This window comes from Grosmannia clavigera (assembly GCF_000143105.1).
Source record: "Grosmannia clavigera kw1407 unplaced genomic scaffold GCSC_132, whole genome shotgun sequence".
NCBI classification, from domain to species: Eukaryota; Fungi; Ascomycota; class Sordariomycetes; order Ophiostomatales; family Ophiostomataceae; genus Leptographium; species Leptographium clavigerum.
The window spans coordinates 912,496-926,241 of NW_014040810.1; the positions used below are offsets into that span (position 1 = coordinate 912,496).

The window sequence follows — 13,746 nt, forward strand, 5'->3', positions numbered from 1 at the left end:
AAAAAGCGGAAGCTACAGGTACCACCAACACCTTCTAGGCTTATAATGGCAAGTTCTCCCAAAAACGTGGGACTCACAGTTTTCGAGGTTATCTGCCTGGTACAAGATTTTTCGATGCTTCTTTCGATGCAGATGTCAAATATAAATAACATATCAGGATGCATACTATATTTATCATCTGCACGAAAAGAAGCATCGAAAAATCTCCTACCAGGCAGATAGAAAACTGTGGGGTCCCACCAAATTTTTGGATAATTTGACAATACTAACCCTTCGACGGAAGGATCGTTGGCTAGCGTTTGTGGAGGTGTGGGGAACTGCAGTGGCTTCGCGAGATAGATTAGTAACAACGGGTACGGGAAAAGCAGAATGAACAGGAAATCAAACCGAAATCGAAACGACAAAAGTAGAAGGAACATGGCGTGATTGTCATCGTTATCCTTACTTCCAAGCTTCCTCGTATCAAATCTCAATCTGGTATGGCTCTTTTACACTTTAAATACAGACGGCCAGCTCTATGGACATATCTCTGTCCAGACAGTAAGAGCCAAATTGCTAGTACGTACTTGTCCGAGCAGATCGGTGCCTAACTCGCTTGTTAGTGCTTCCCAGTCAAGATACTTATCACCCTTACCTACCCTTTGCATGTGGCCTTTTGGGGGCGTTAAGCAGGGCGAGAGTACTGACCATAGTGTACCCATGCTGCGGCTCTGTGAGAGGCCTTGGACATTTATACGGTAAAAATCATTCAGCATCTAGTACACTGCAGACACCTTGCTCGTACACGCAGTGAGTAAGATCGTCGCTGAGTTGGGGCAATCAAGAACGAACATTGAGCGTAAGAAAATATGTATAGCCGTGTCGTGAATAGAGTAACAAACAAGGCACGTTGGAAATTGTGTCATAAATAGTAAAGGAGACTTATAGCCTGTGTAGGTAGTTTCGCTCATTTTACTCATTGATCCTTACGGAATATATTGAGGTTCGTGACTGGCTTCATAGACCACAACATCACGTCTCCGCGCAGCAACTTGTAAGCGAGATTTCTGGAGGTTTTAGTGATTATCATAATATTCTACTCTATTGCTTAGTGTCCTAGGGGCTGTCCTTACCACCTATGCTAGTTACAAAGCAGGCCACTGAGCACAGATAGATCGTGACAAGAGTATCGTATGATAGGGCATCTACCTGCGTTCGAAAAGGTATAAATATCTCCTATTTCCCTCTCTTTACAAAGGTTACTTCTCGCAACACCACTTCAAAAAGAAGCAAAGACATTCCGGATGCAAATCCAACATTATCAAACGTCTTTTTCAACACCCTACCAAGCCAAACCCCACTTCTGCCACAATGTGCACTCGCCAAGAAATTGTCTATTATTGCTCGAAGGGCACGGAGTGCCTGGAGTCAAAGGGCGAGCGGCTGTATATGGAGGTTATTGTGGTTCCGTGCGAGAAGGCCGAGCGTAACAGGAAGCCGTGCTTGCTTCCCACTTACCTGCCGCAGCTCGCTAACCGGAAGAAGGCTTGCTGCGAGACCGAGACCACCAAGGTCACCAAGGTCGCCAAGGTCGCCAAGTAGTCTGGCAACTGGTCTACCTAGTTGCTAGCAACTGATTTACGAGGCGCCGAGTCGATTCAACCGCGACTAGGGACGTTTTTCGAAGATTTAGCAGAAGCTTCTGTCTAGTATAATGTGATACATGAAGAATACTACTGTTTTTGCCGACTTCCATTGCCGTCTCTGTAGCCTCATCTTGGCTTGAGTGCATAGAGCTTGACTGGAAGCAGTCCTGCTTCTTCTGGAAAGTTTTGTACTTCGGAACGCACGACTCGTAGCCCGGCCTCGGAAAAGAGGCTCTGGAAGGACTTGTCCGCTCTGCACGGACGGTTAGCCGGTAGCAGGGGGGAAGTGAGAGCAACGAGCGAGCAATGCCCAAAATGTTCTAGGGGCACTTACCTTGTCACGCCGCTGTCCAGCACATCAAAGTCGTCAAAGCCAGTCGACATGATGTTTTCCTTGATGACGAGCACGCCTGTCGTGGGCTCTAGAACGGACCCGCATCGCTGCAGGAATTCCACCAGCTGCTTGTCGTTCAGGTAGCTCGTGCACCACTGTATCCAGATGAGTCCGTACGTCGGAAGGTGCTTGTTTCCATCCTTGTCGTCCTCTGTCCCTTCTTTTCCGCTGCTGCTGCTGTTGCTGCTTTCGCTGGCAGTGTCGCCGGTCTTGGTTGGATCCCAGTCCTCGAGACCGACGTTGAAGACCCACCGCACACCCAACCGCTCCTTCAGCTGCGCCGTAAACTTGGCGACGGGCTCAATAATGTCCACCTCCTCGGCCATATCCAACAACAGGCCCTCGGTCACACGGCCGATGCTGTCGTTGGGGTTAGCAGAAAGGCAGAGAGACAGAGCTGCCAAAAATAGACTCAAAACAAACCCACCCTGCACCACCCTCCAGGGCCAGTCGCACACGCCGCATGCCCGACTTGCTGCCGATGCCCAGCTTGGCCAAGAAGCTGCGCGACACCCGGAGGTCTGCACGCGACACAAACGGAAAGCCACCGAGCATGCCGTTGTTGTCGGCGCTGACCTCCTCCCAGTACTGCTTGGCGGCTGCGTTGTTGACGAGCGCTTCTGGCCGCTCGGGAAGTGTCGTTTCAGACATGGTGGCGTGTCTGGCAGGCGATCTTTTCTTCCTGTTTGTTTCTGCAAACTGACGTCTGGTCGCTTTTTCGTAGATAGCGGGGACCCAAAAGTGACGAACTTACACAGGTTAGCTATTCTGCCAATATTCACCGCCGAAATGAAAATCTTCACCATGAAACCCAACGGTCCACTCTGACAACACTTTTCGTTTGCCAGCCTTGACCCATGTTTATTGTCTTAGCGTCGGCAGTGTCTAATGTCGTTTAGTACTCCGTAAGTCCCAGTCATCACAGAAAGCCGACCAACATCTGTCACGGAATGCTCCTGTTGGAGTAGCTGCCTGCTCGGCTAGCCAGATGGAGGGAGAATCGCACCAACCTCTCTTCAGCACCGTCGGACCTCTGGGCAGGAAGGATCTCTGGTCGCCAATGTCTTCTTCTTCCGGTTTCCGAATCATTCAAAATGGAAGCCAGCTTGGATGGATACACTGCATATCGTGTCAGTCCTAAAACGGCTAAATATGCGAGCACGGTGAAGCACCACGTCTCTTGCACCCCGAAGCTAATCGCAATCACGCGGATCTCGGACCTAGCCAGCTACGTACCATTTTTGGTCACCTGCATAATGTCAACCTTGCTTGTCAGGTAAGGCAACGAGGAGACCCACTGCCGGCTGAAGGCGGAGACGCTCGTCGTGAAGATGCCCTGGCTCTGAATGATTGTCACTTAGCTGCCGACTTGCACTAAGATTCAGAAGCTGTCTGCAAGTTTTATCACATTCTTGTTTCCCGCATCGAGTGGCTCGAAGATGGCTGTCAAGGTGAAGAAAGCAGCCGTGACGATAAGGCTCAGTGTCTCGTTTATCTCCTCCATGGAGAAGTCCGTAAGCATGGCCTTCCGCGTCTTTTGCAAAAACCGGCTCGGGTTGAAGCGCGCCGCCGGACCAGGAGTTCCGGCTTTGGCAATGGCCAGGTTGACGTGGCCCATCTCGACAATGACGTGGTCCACGACATCCTGAGCGTCTTTTTGGACGTCACGTCGCACGGTGGGACAAGGGTTTCATGCTCTCGGGCCGCATCAGTAAGCAGGACGAGGCGGCGTCCATGAATACAAATCTTCCGGGCTTTGTTCTTGGCAAGAGCGCGGGCCATGACTAGACCGATTACTGCATAGGGGTGTAGAACGAAGAGGAGCAATCCAAAAATTTATCACGAAGACGTACCTAAACCACCATCGGTGATGGAGTCACGATGCCGTCAACCCGGAACGTAGAGCTCGTATTAAACGCCTTGGAACCATCTTATATAACAATATACAGACAGTGCTCATTTTTTAAAGTAGTTATCCATCCGGGTTATTCCTTCGATCAGATGCGGACTTGGCTTTCTATTATAGACTTAGCTTTTAACTCGACGTCGTCCAGGTAACAAGTCTGTTAGACGTCACTCCTTTTTGGGGGGGATTTCTTGATCTATATGCAGAGGCGCTTTGTACTGCAGTCCCTGCTCGACCGGCAGATGGCACGGGGAACTTGTCAGTCCGCTAGCATATGCAAAATATGCCGTCTCTTGCTCCGGTAGACATTTGGATGTCTTGCAGATGGCGAGCTAAGGCAACTGGCTGTACAGCACTAACGTATCTTGCAGAAAATGGCCTTATGGGTGCCTGAGTAGTACAACAGGTTGGTTGGGGGCGCTACTTCCAGGCTGCGTGATTTGATAGGCGTTTCTTCTATCACGGTAATCTCACTAGAGGACGTGTCGCAGAATAGCGCTGGAGATACTGTCGAACGAAGAGTGAATATCAAATCTTTACAACGCTTTGTCCCGCAATGGAAACAGCTTTCCGTTCTCCTCTAACCTGAACGGGTCGCTCTTTCGAAGTGGGTGGCCAGTCATCATCCACAAAACTGTTGGTACCGTTGCACTTTTTGGAAGAATGGAGTCTAGGCCTGTGACACAGAAAAGTCTGGTCCTGGGTGCCATGGCTATCATTTGTGTTATCCTCGGGAGCCCATAGTCTTATTGATTGCTGCCGATACCCTCATCGTTTTCATGACCGCCTTTAAGGGCACCATTCCTATCACGGGTGGGACCTTCAGTCTGGGTTACCAATGCGCTGTAGCTGTTGCTCGCAGCGACGTCGCAGAGAAGATCAACCACACTCTCGGCCAGGTGAACGTCGCGTTCCGCCCGCTCGACCTCGGCAGCCTCGCCAACGTGCGATATTTTCTCGGGTCGTAGCAGCAGCTTCACAGCAGCAGCCAACATCCACCTCGGACCCGGGCCCTGATGCGCATGCGCCTGTTTTCCAACATCCACATGCCAGAGAAGTCCAGACAGGCATTGGCTTGGCTAGCCGTCAAGTCAGAGACTCGGGGCCAGAGCGGGTTGTACTTTAGTTTGAAAGAAGCCGAATCTATCAAAATCTCTTATGATACAATGAAACAGGGAGATCTGTGGCAGTGGACGTTCAAGTTCCTAGCCAAAACTAATGAGGCTAATTTGTTGTTCGACTTCGCCAACCTACCTTGACCTAAATTCCATGCCAGTCCAAAATTGTATCTTTATGCACAGGCTCTACTCCGTATTCTATGCTGTAAGCTGAGCTAATGGTGAGCTTCCGTCTACGTTCTACGCTATAGCTACGGGCCGAGTTTTTAGCTCAGTTGCCGCTAATCAAAGCTGTACACTCCGTACATAGTCTCTTAAGTACGTCCTGCAACCTAGAAGTGTTTTTTTAAAAGTATAAGAAGTACCACATACAAGTAAATCGGACATATCGGTTCGCGTACATAGTAGAGAGCCAGTGTGATCGTCTCTTCTCGGTCTGCTCACACCACCAGCAATCACCCTTACAGAAGCAAGAAGCGGGTCTATGGTGGGGCGTTACAGAAAGCCCTTGCTTTCTATTAGGCAGAGAAACATACTTAATCCCCTACGGGACAAGTTTGTGTGAAGGAGCAACCGACTAAGAAAAATGACGCGTACAAGCACTCCGTAATGTTGAAATATCGCGTGACTGAGTGCATACGAGTATATGATAGAGAAGGTGAAATAGAAGGGGAAGAAAATGGGAATGGGGTTATGGGAAACCAACGTATACTACCGAAAACTGCATATACATACATCACAGGTACTGAAAAGTAAGAACAGCATGCAGTCGAGCTGCCCCAATATATCATATAATAACGACTAAGCCAGTGGCTTCCTGACCTTAGCCCCTGTACTCCGTACGCTACCAGCGTTACTTTACCCCACCCACTTCATAGATATATACCGGATATCTCGCTTTTTTCTCGCTGCCCCCAGCTGCGTTTACTCTAATTTAACAGTAAGAATGGCCAAGGAGAGTGCTGCTAACATGGCTCAAGAACCAACTGTAAGGGTGGTCCTGGCTGCCGACCAGCCCGATAATCCGCATTCTCCCGGCAATGTGGCTCCAGACACGGTTCTCCAGGACCCAGTGCAGGTAGATAGCGTGAGTGCCTGTTTGGGGCGGGTCTTTCCGCTATCAAGACCTCCTTCCGGAGATTTTATTTCATCTACTTACGGAGTACTTCTCCCAGGAACGCGTCGATGACGAGGGATACGATGATAGCACCTCGTGAGTCTTGGAGCGTCTGGCAAGAGTCCTAAGATAATTGGGTCTCTGACAATTTCTCTCAGTGATGGGGCTTCTAGCTTTGTCTCCTCCCTGAGCTCGAGTATTGTGAATTACAAGTACGTCCTTAAGCCCTGTGATAGTATTGAGCTTTTCTGGACATCGATACTAAACTTGCATAGATATGAGGTCTGTACCTCGAATGCGCATACAGCCGCCTGCATCATAGATCGTGCTAACATAACGGACCACGATATAGAACGGCCGCCGCTACCATGCCTTCCGTGAGGGCATCTACGTGGTGGTAAGCTAAGATGGCACAACTGATGACAATAACGTATACATACAATTTCGGGCCATTAACACCCAAGCTTCGATAGCCCAATGATGAAGCTGAGCAAGAGCGACTGGACTTAGTACACCACATTTATCGCCTTTTAATCAAGGGCGAGCTTTTTCTGGCCCCTATCAGTGCCCACCCGCATCGTGTCCTCGACCTGGGAACAGGCACTGGCATTTGGGCCATGGACTTTGCAGAGTTAGTTGCATTTCCACCTAGAGATGAAATTAGTATACTCATTCGTCTCTTACATCTTTAGACAACATCCTTCTGCTGAAGTTCTCGGTACAGACCTTAGCCCCATTCAGCCTAAGTGGTATGTTAATGCAGGATGTCTCTCTTTGCAGCGAACAAATTCTTACTTTGAGAAAACAACAGGGCCCCTCCTAACTGCATCTTTGAGGTGGACGATTTCGAGCAAGACTGGCTGTACCATAAAAAGTTTGACTACATCCATGCCCGTGAGATAGCAGGCTGTGTCAGCGATCCCGACCAGCTTGTTCGCCGCGCTTTCGAGAACCTGGTCCCTGGCGGATACTTTGAGATACAGACCGTCTACCCGCGCTTTGTCTCTGACGACGGCACGCATACTAAGGCAGTAAACGCACAGCTCTGGATAAAGAGTGTTTGCGATGGAGCGGCCAAATTTGGAAAACCCCTAGACTTAACGAAGGAGTGGCTAGGGGAGCTTAAGGCTGCAGGCTTCGTTGATGTCCATCAGGAGATTCGCAAGGTTCGTTCTTTCTTTACCCTCCCGCTCCCTGAATTTTTGAAGAGCCTACCATAACACGTGTTGTCGAACAGCTCACGATTGGCGCTTGGCCAAAAGACCCAGCCCTTAAGGAGATTGGCAGATACGGCCTTGTCCAGCAGCAGCAGGCCCTCGAAGCGTACTCGCCCGGTATTCTCTCCCGCATTTCTAGCTGGAAGGACGAAGAGATTCAGGTGCTCCTAGCCAAAGTGAACGAGGAGTTAAAGGATCCGGAAATCCACATTTACCACCCCATCTACTTCATATGGGGCCGGAAGCCGTGATTGCTGTACCTGTCTTACCTACATGATCAACACACAACCTTTGCGTTAATGGATACCGCGTCGTCGAGACCGCCCTTAAGGCAAATTGCATTTTGTCAGACAGAACCACATAGCCCTCAGAACCTGTATTTGAACACAATCCACGCTTTTTATCAAGCGATAAAGGGTGTGACTTACAATCTATACCTTACAACACAAGTTGTCCGGACATGCGTTAAATATATAGTAGGGATCCCATATGATAACAAAGTGTGAAGCTCTGGAATGGAGCGCACTGTGACCGTTCTGACTAATGTCAGCAAAGCGAGTTCTCATTGGTCAGAATAGATAAAGTGGGAAATAGCCCCATTGAAATATCTGCGCCATTGAAGGTGAGCCATGTACTCCGTACTCCTTTCTAGTTAATACATTACGCATATCATTAGCCGCATCAAGCAGTGTGTCAAAACACGTACTAAATAGCCCCCTGCGCCACACAGTACATGTATTCTTTCATCACACTGCATAATCGTGCACGCCCCTCCCATTCTGGTCTGGTTCATTCGACATTATCAGCAACTCTCTAGTTTTCATCCGACTCGTTCAATTCATTACTTTGTGTCACAACTGATGCTAATGGCAGGGGATACGAAGCACTGTATGGGTCGTCGGCATACCTCGGAAGTACCTAACCATAACAATACATTCATGCTCACTGGGCACCCATAATTCGACAGATAATGGGATCAAGTTTTTTTGCTAATCGGACTAATTTTGAGAAATGGCGACAGGTTACTCCGTACTCCGTATTAATTGGGTGGGTCTTTCGTCTTTACCGCTGTGGCTTCTACTCCGTGCCCACTAGTCTGTACGCGCAGTCTCTGCGCGAATACCAGTGTAAGACCCGTACGTTAGTCCTTGTGGGATATTCGTCCGGACCAGTTGCACGTATCGTAGTAAGCTCTAAGGCCTTCAGAAGATCTAGTGATGATATTTCGTTCGGTGGTTGACTGAAGCTCCAGACTGTGCGCAGTGTGCGCTCAGATCAGGGCTTCGTCTTATCTAATGATTTCGGCGGCCGAGGTCAGGTGACCTCGGGAAATCCACACCGCCTCCGACGTAGCGCTTGGCAAATCTGCCGGCTCCGTCCTACTTACCTCATTGCTCTTCTCCCACCCGCACTATCGAACAGCATGGATATTGAAAGCGAAGATATAGCAGAGCTGCGCCGCATCATCTTAGAGCAGCGTCGCGCTCTCTCAGAAGAGCGTCGTGCTCGCTCAGAAGAGCGTCGTGCTCGCTCAGAGGAGCGTCGCGCTCTCTTGGCCGACACGAATGCAGTCGTTGAAGGATTACGACGGGAGAACTTGGAACTTTCTCGTGCTCAACTGGGTACTTGTTCATCTCCCGATATTTCCCTGTACTGTCTGCAGCTAACCGTTCTGGCAACCAGACATGCCTCTCGATGATTATCTCCTCCATATTCACCGCGTCAGTTTCCAGATGTGCCGTCTGCTTCCTATACCACAATCATCCGCCGTACCTACGACCCTATCTGAAGGCCAGAAAGCGAAGCCCGCGACTTCGGGCACAACAAGCATCGTGGGAAAATATTACCCGCGGAGGCTGCGTATCTGGGCCGATTTCGAACGGCTTTACCGTGCAGCCTTTGACCGGCTGCATGCGGCCCTCGGCAACCAGGCGTTGTTTCCCTCCATTGCGGACGTCAATTTGCTCGAGAAAGGGCTAAGAGAGGATCTTCCTCTCGAGTTCTTAGGCTCAGACGCTTTTGTTAATGAGGGCAAGACGTCGCATTTTGTGCATGAAACACTAGAGAAGCCGGCTCAGAGAATACTCAATGCTTACTTAAACACCACTGACACAAACAAGACTCTATATTTTGACAGCCGTACAGCAGGATGCCGTGTCGAAAATTCCGTCGTCATTGACGACACTGCGGCGGAGGGAGAGGGGGCACCTGTCACTTTTGTTGCTGTTACTCGGCCACCGCCGAAAACACGTCCCGACTGTCTCGTGCTTTGTGCCGACACCAACATTGGTGACGAGACCATGCTGTCCTTAGTATCGGCAGAACCAGAATCTATCGAGCCCGTTCCCGTCGCCGACGTCGAGTCTGGCCAGGCTCTTGTCGACAATTCTTTCCAAAACGTGCGCAACGTCCATCGCATCACGCTGGCGGAGCACAAGATGGTGACGCGTCTACGAGCCACGACTGTTTCTAGCTACGCCAATGGCCAGATGGATGAAGATTTTGTTGTTCAGCTTGCGCGCGCTGCCCGCACACGCTCGACGGCAGAGGCACAAGAGGATGCCGCCCGAGAGTTTAGCCGCGGCAAGCCAGGACAGGTTTTTTTTTGCACGAGCCTTGACGCAGGCTTTTCACTACATGGTATCGTCAGGCGTTGAGTTTGGATACCTGGCTTCTGGAGAGACGCTTTCGCTCTTGCACGTCGCACCCGAGGATCCGTCAACACTGCTTTACCACACTGCGCTTTTCCCCGAGTACACTCGTCGGCAGATTGACCCCGCCGGCCGCGTCATTGCCTCCACGCCGGATGCAACTCTGTCAGTCACGACGCCGGTTCACGAGCGAGCAGATCTGCGTGTGCTGGCCCTGTCGATGCTATCTGCAGTTGCCTTGATGGCCTTCGAGTCCCGCCCGGAGCCTGCACGTCTGCGGAGCATCAACATTTCGCAGCTGCCCATGTTCCCTGATGAGGCAGCACCTGAGTCGTCTATACCCTCGTTGTCATCGCGGGCAACATCACGCCAGCCATCGACCCGACGGAGCAGCGAAGGGCCGGACCATCGCAAGCGAGGAAACGAAGACAGTCGTGATGACGACCATTACGGGAATGATGGCGATCGGACGCGCGGACGGCTTGCAGTTCCTGCATATCGACCGCGTCAGTCATCTCCATTGAAACGCCAGCGGTCTGAATCCGGCCATGCAGAAAGGGGCGCAGAGGCGTGGAAAGAATTAGGGAAATTCGAGAAGTTGGAAGGAATCAGTGAATGGGAAGATCGAAAGAGACCGGAACAAGCAGATGACGACAACGAAGAGCAATTCCGCGGCCGAAAGCGCCGATGTGTAGTTGGTCTACAATACATCTCCAAAAGAAGCGGCCTTCCCTTGGGACCGACCCTCCCGAGCACACTAGATCCATCAACTTTTCGACCGATCCGGCCGTACTGCACGCAGGCATGTCTACGGAGTCTCGTGCAGGGTGGTGACCTCGACTACGACTGTCCCAATGCAGTAATTCACGCCCATGCACTCCGCCGTGATGGCGTCGACCTGCGACAACGGCCAAGGAGACATGCGCTGACAGGAGAAGAGCTATGTGATTTGGTTCGGCTGCAGGTCCTAAGCAACTCAGAGCAGGACTGTGCTTGCCTCATCGACGACGGCTTCTCTGGCGCCATTGGATCCTTGTTCAAGATCACTGTGACGGGGTACGGATATACATTCGTGGGCAAAGGCGTTCAAAAGTTCCACAGTCGCCGTCTGGGTCGTGAGGTCGACATTTACGACGGCCTAGCAGCCCAGCAGGGTGTCTGCATCCCCGTCTGTCTCGGCCTGGTCCAGCTCTTGTTGCCGTACCCCATGGCAAACTGCACGCTAGTGACTCATCTGCTTCTCATGTCGTATGCTGGGCCGCCGCTGTACCGTGTGATTCGTGTGCACGGCGTCGATGTGGAGCGCGAGACAGAACGCACAATGGCCGAATTGGAGTCTCTTGGACTTGTGGACAATGACGACGAGAGCAACGGCAACCTAACATGGTGTCGCGAGACGATGCGTGTCATGAAGATCGACTTTGATCATGCACATATGCGGCCAAAAAAGCCTAAGCAACCCGAAGAGCCGGACGCTGGCCACGGCGGCAATCTAGGGCACTTTGAAGGCCGCCCTGATGGGCACAAGCGAAGCCTTAAAAGTTGTGATGATAGCGGACCGTGGCGAAGCCGGGTCGGTAAGGCATATCTCACAGCTGACAGTCTGCTGTTGGCATAAACTGGTTCCGGGTTTTTTTTGTTTTTTTTATTACAGCATAGCGAAGAGGGATAAAGGAAATACCATGGACATAAAGCATACTTTGATTAGCACGGAAGGCGGCGGGAGTTATCGTTTACAACACAACATTGCCAAGGGGGTGTCCGTCTCATAGCGTTCTTAATAGGATATACTTGCCGTTAATGGCTATGTAAGATAACTTCTTACGTGTCAAACCTATGCCATTAGGATTTATAGCTTGTTTGCAGTAAACTACTTGACTTTACGCAGCACATATTGCTCAAAATAAGCTTCTCTGCTGTAGCTAGCTATGCATATAAGCAGCCTTCTATGCCATTTTCAAGTATTTTGTTCTGTAGGTGCTATGCGTCCTGCATGTCTGTCTGTAATAGCGCCCAGCTGTGTATGCGTGCATTCTTAATATAAAACGCAGCTCCGATGGACGTCTTGTCCATCCTCATGTGCCACACAGTGCAAGAACTGTCCGCCCCTCAATATTATCTAAGCAGACACATGATATAGCGACCACGGTACAACACAAAACTTAACAGCACCTACAAAGCGTAATTCTAAAACTCTGCCAATATCAATAAGAACAGTACTTTATCAAATTAACAAGATAAAACACGATCGACTACTACAAAAAGATTCAACCGCTATCAGTTTCAAGATGCGATACGAAAAATATAAAGAGCGTTTTGGCTCTAAGCGTTGCCCAGCTTTCTGGAAGAACAATATACAAAGTCTTACTGCCTTGTTCGAGAAAGCTACGTCGCGATCTATTTTCGTTGCTATCGACTTTGAAGGCTTCCTAGATTGTGAGAACAACTCATATCAAGGATTCACCGATGTTGGTCTAGCTGTCTTCTGTCCAGCAATACAGCCCGATGTTTCTTCGCCCCTAGGCCGGACACTCGAGGCCATCATTAAAGAAAACGATATATCTAGCTGCTCCTTTCTTATCAAGGGGAGGCACCAGACAGCGAGGTCAATAAAACGCAGAGAGCCCTTCTACTTCGGAAAACCACAATGGACAGAGGAAACTGAGATCGAAGCTACACTTATTACACTGTTGACTTCAATTCGAGAGCAGTTTGGTCAAACTCCAGGCTGCCCACCATCGATGGTTCTTGTTGGATATTCTATGGATGCCGAGTTCGCAATTTTAAACAAAACATTCCCACGTCTTGTTTCTGGGGTTTTTTTCTCAGATTGGGTAGATTTACAGGAAATTGTAAATGGTATGTGCGAGATGGGGTACAAAATCGGTCTACAAGACGCGCTCCTGTCATTGGGATTTTCCCGTGGAACAATGTCTCGATTTTCAAGGCACCAACAACACTCTGCTGGCAACGATGTTATCCGCGAGATGGCCGTCCTGGTTCATCTCTTACATTATACCCATTTGTGCAGCAGAAGTGCTAGCACGCCGACTCTGAAGTTTCAGCCTGGTAAATACCTATTTCCACGAACACAACAGCAAAAAAAATTACATGGACAATCCCGTCCTCGTCCTTTTCACCTATACCCATTTACGGTCTCTGTTAGTCTTGAGGCAAATCGTCCTATGTTGGATATCGCCCGCGACGAACATGCCTTATATGACATGTTCTCGGATTATCTGCCAACTACGACAGCGATGAGGCCCGGTGGATTGTACGGCTGGATCTGTCTACCTACAGGAGAGTTGCGAGCTAAACTTGTGGCTGATGTAAACGGGAAAGTACACCGTGGCCAGGTATGGAGGGTCGCGCTCTTTCTACTTGGGAACTACCTACCTGCAGGGATCGAAAGAAGATGCAAGATGCTCGAAGTCACGAAAATGCATGTGTGCAGGAGAGAAAGCAACAAGAACGACGTGTATGGCGGGAGACCGTACAAGCTGAAACCGAAACGCTATCGTTAGGTATGGCTTTGTTAGATATTGAGACTTTGTAGGGATATATAGGAATAGACAAAGTTCAAATGAGTTTGAAAGCTCGGCATATGTTATCTTATTTTACTATTTTATTTTATGCGTTGTTGTCTTCGTCTCACATTACTCCGTCACTACATCGTTCAGCAGTCGATGTTTGTATAGCGTCTAAGAGGTTTATTGCT

The 13,746-nt window shown here is 49.8% G+C and overlaps 5 protein-coding genes across 5 annotated transcripts; 3 read left to right on the forward strand and 2 right to left on the reverse strand.

Moving 5' to 3' along the window:
- Positions 1–1,350: 1,350 nt before the first annotated feature.
- Positions 1,351–1,581, forward strand: CMQ_5303 (uncharacterized protein; the record flags this gene model as incomplete). The annotated part of the gene is made up of 1 exon (XM_014319048.1): positions 1,351–1,581. One exon carries the CDS (start codon positions 1,351–1,353, stop codon positions 1,579–1,581), a length of 231 nt encoding a protein of 76 aa, XP_014174523.1.
- A 170-nt stretch (positions 1,582–1,751) lies between these two features.
- CMQ_5289 (duf858 domain containing protein) lies at positions 1,752–2,670 on the reverse strand (the record flags this gene model as incomplete). Its single annotated transcript, XM_014319034.1, has 3 exons — positions 1,752–1,878; positions 1,960–2,379; positions 2,447–2,670. The coding sequence occupies 3 exons, from the start codon at positions 2,668–2,670 to the stop codon at positions 1,752–1,754; spliced, it is 771 nt and encodes a 256-aa protein (XP_014174509.1).
- A 730-nt stretch (positions 2,671–3,400) lies between these two features.
- On the reverse strand, positions 3,401–4,920 carry CMQ_5228 (uncharacterized protein; the record flags this gene model as incomplete). Its single annotated transcript, XM_014318973.1, has 3 exons — positions 3,401–3,672; positions 4,286–4,432; positions 4,692–4,920. 3 exons carry the CDS (start codon positions 4,918–4,920, stop codon positions 3,401–3,403), a joined length of 648 nt encoding a protein of 215 aa, XP_014174448.1.
- A 1,069-nt stretch (positions 4,921–5,989) lies between these two features.
- Positions 5,990–7,628, forward strand: CMQ_5244 (methyltransferase type 12; the record flags this gene model as incomplete). The annotated part of the gene is made up of 8 exons (XM_014318989.1): positions 5,990–6,130; positions 6,219–6,256; positions 6,436–6,442; positions 6,513–6,557; positions 6,634–6,791; positions 6,853–6,909; positions 6,972–7,326; positions 7,398–7,628. The coding sequence occupies 8 exons, from the start codon at positions 5,990–5,992 to the stop codon at positions 7,626–7,628; spliced, it is 1,032 nt and encodes a 343-aa protein (XP_014174464.1).
- A 1,172-nt stretch (positions 7,629–8,800) lies between these two features.
- CMQ_5156 (uncharacterized protein) lies at positions 8,801–11,524 on the forward strand (the record flags this gene model as incomplete). Its single annotated transcript, XM_014318901.1, has 4 exons — positions 8,801–8,999; positions 9,061–9,974; positions 10,090–11,414; positions 11,479–11,524. The coding sequence occupies 4 exons, from the start codon at positions 8,801–8,803 to the stop codon at positions 11,522–11,524; spliced, it is 2,484 nt and encodes an 827-aa protein (XP_014174376.1).
- Between the last annotated feature and the right edge of the window lie 2,222 nt (positions 11,525–13,746).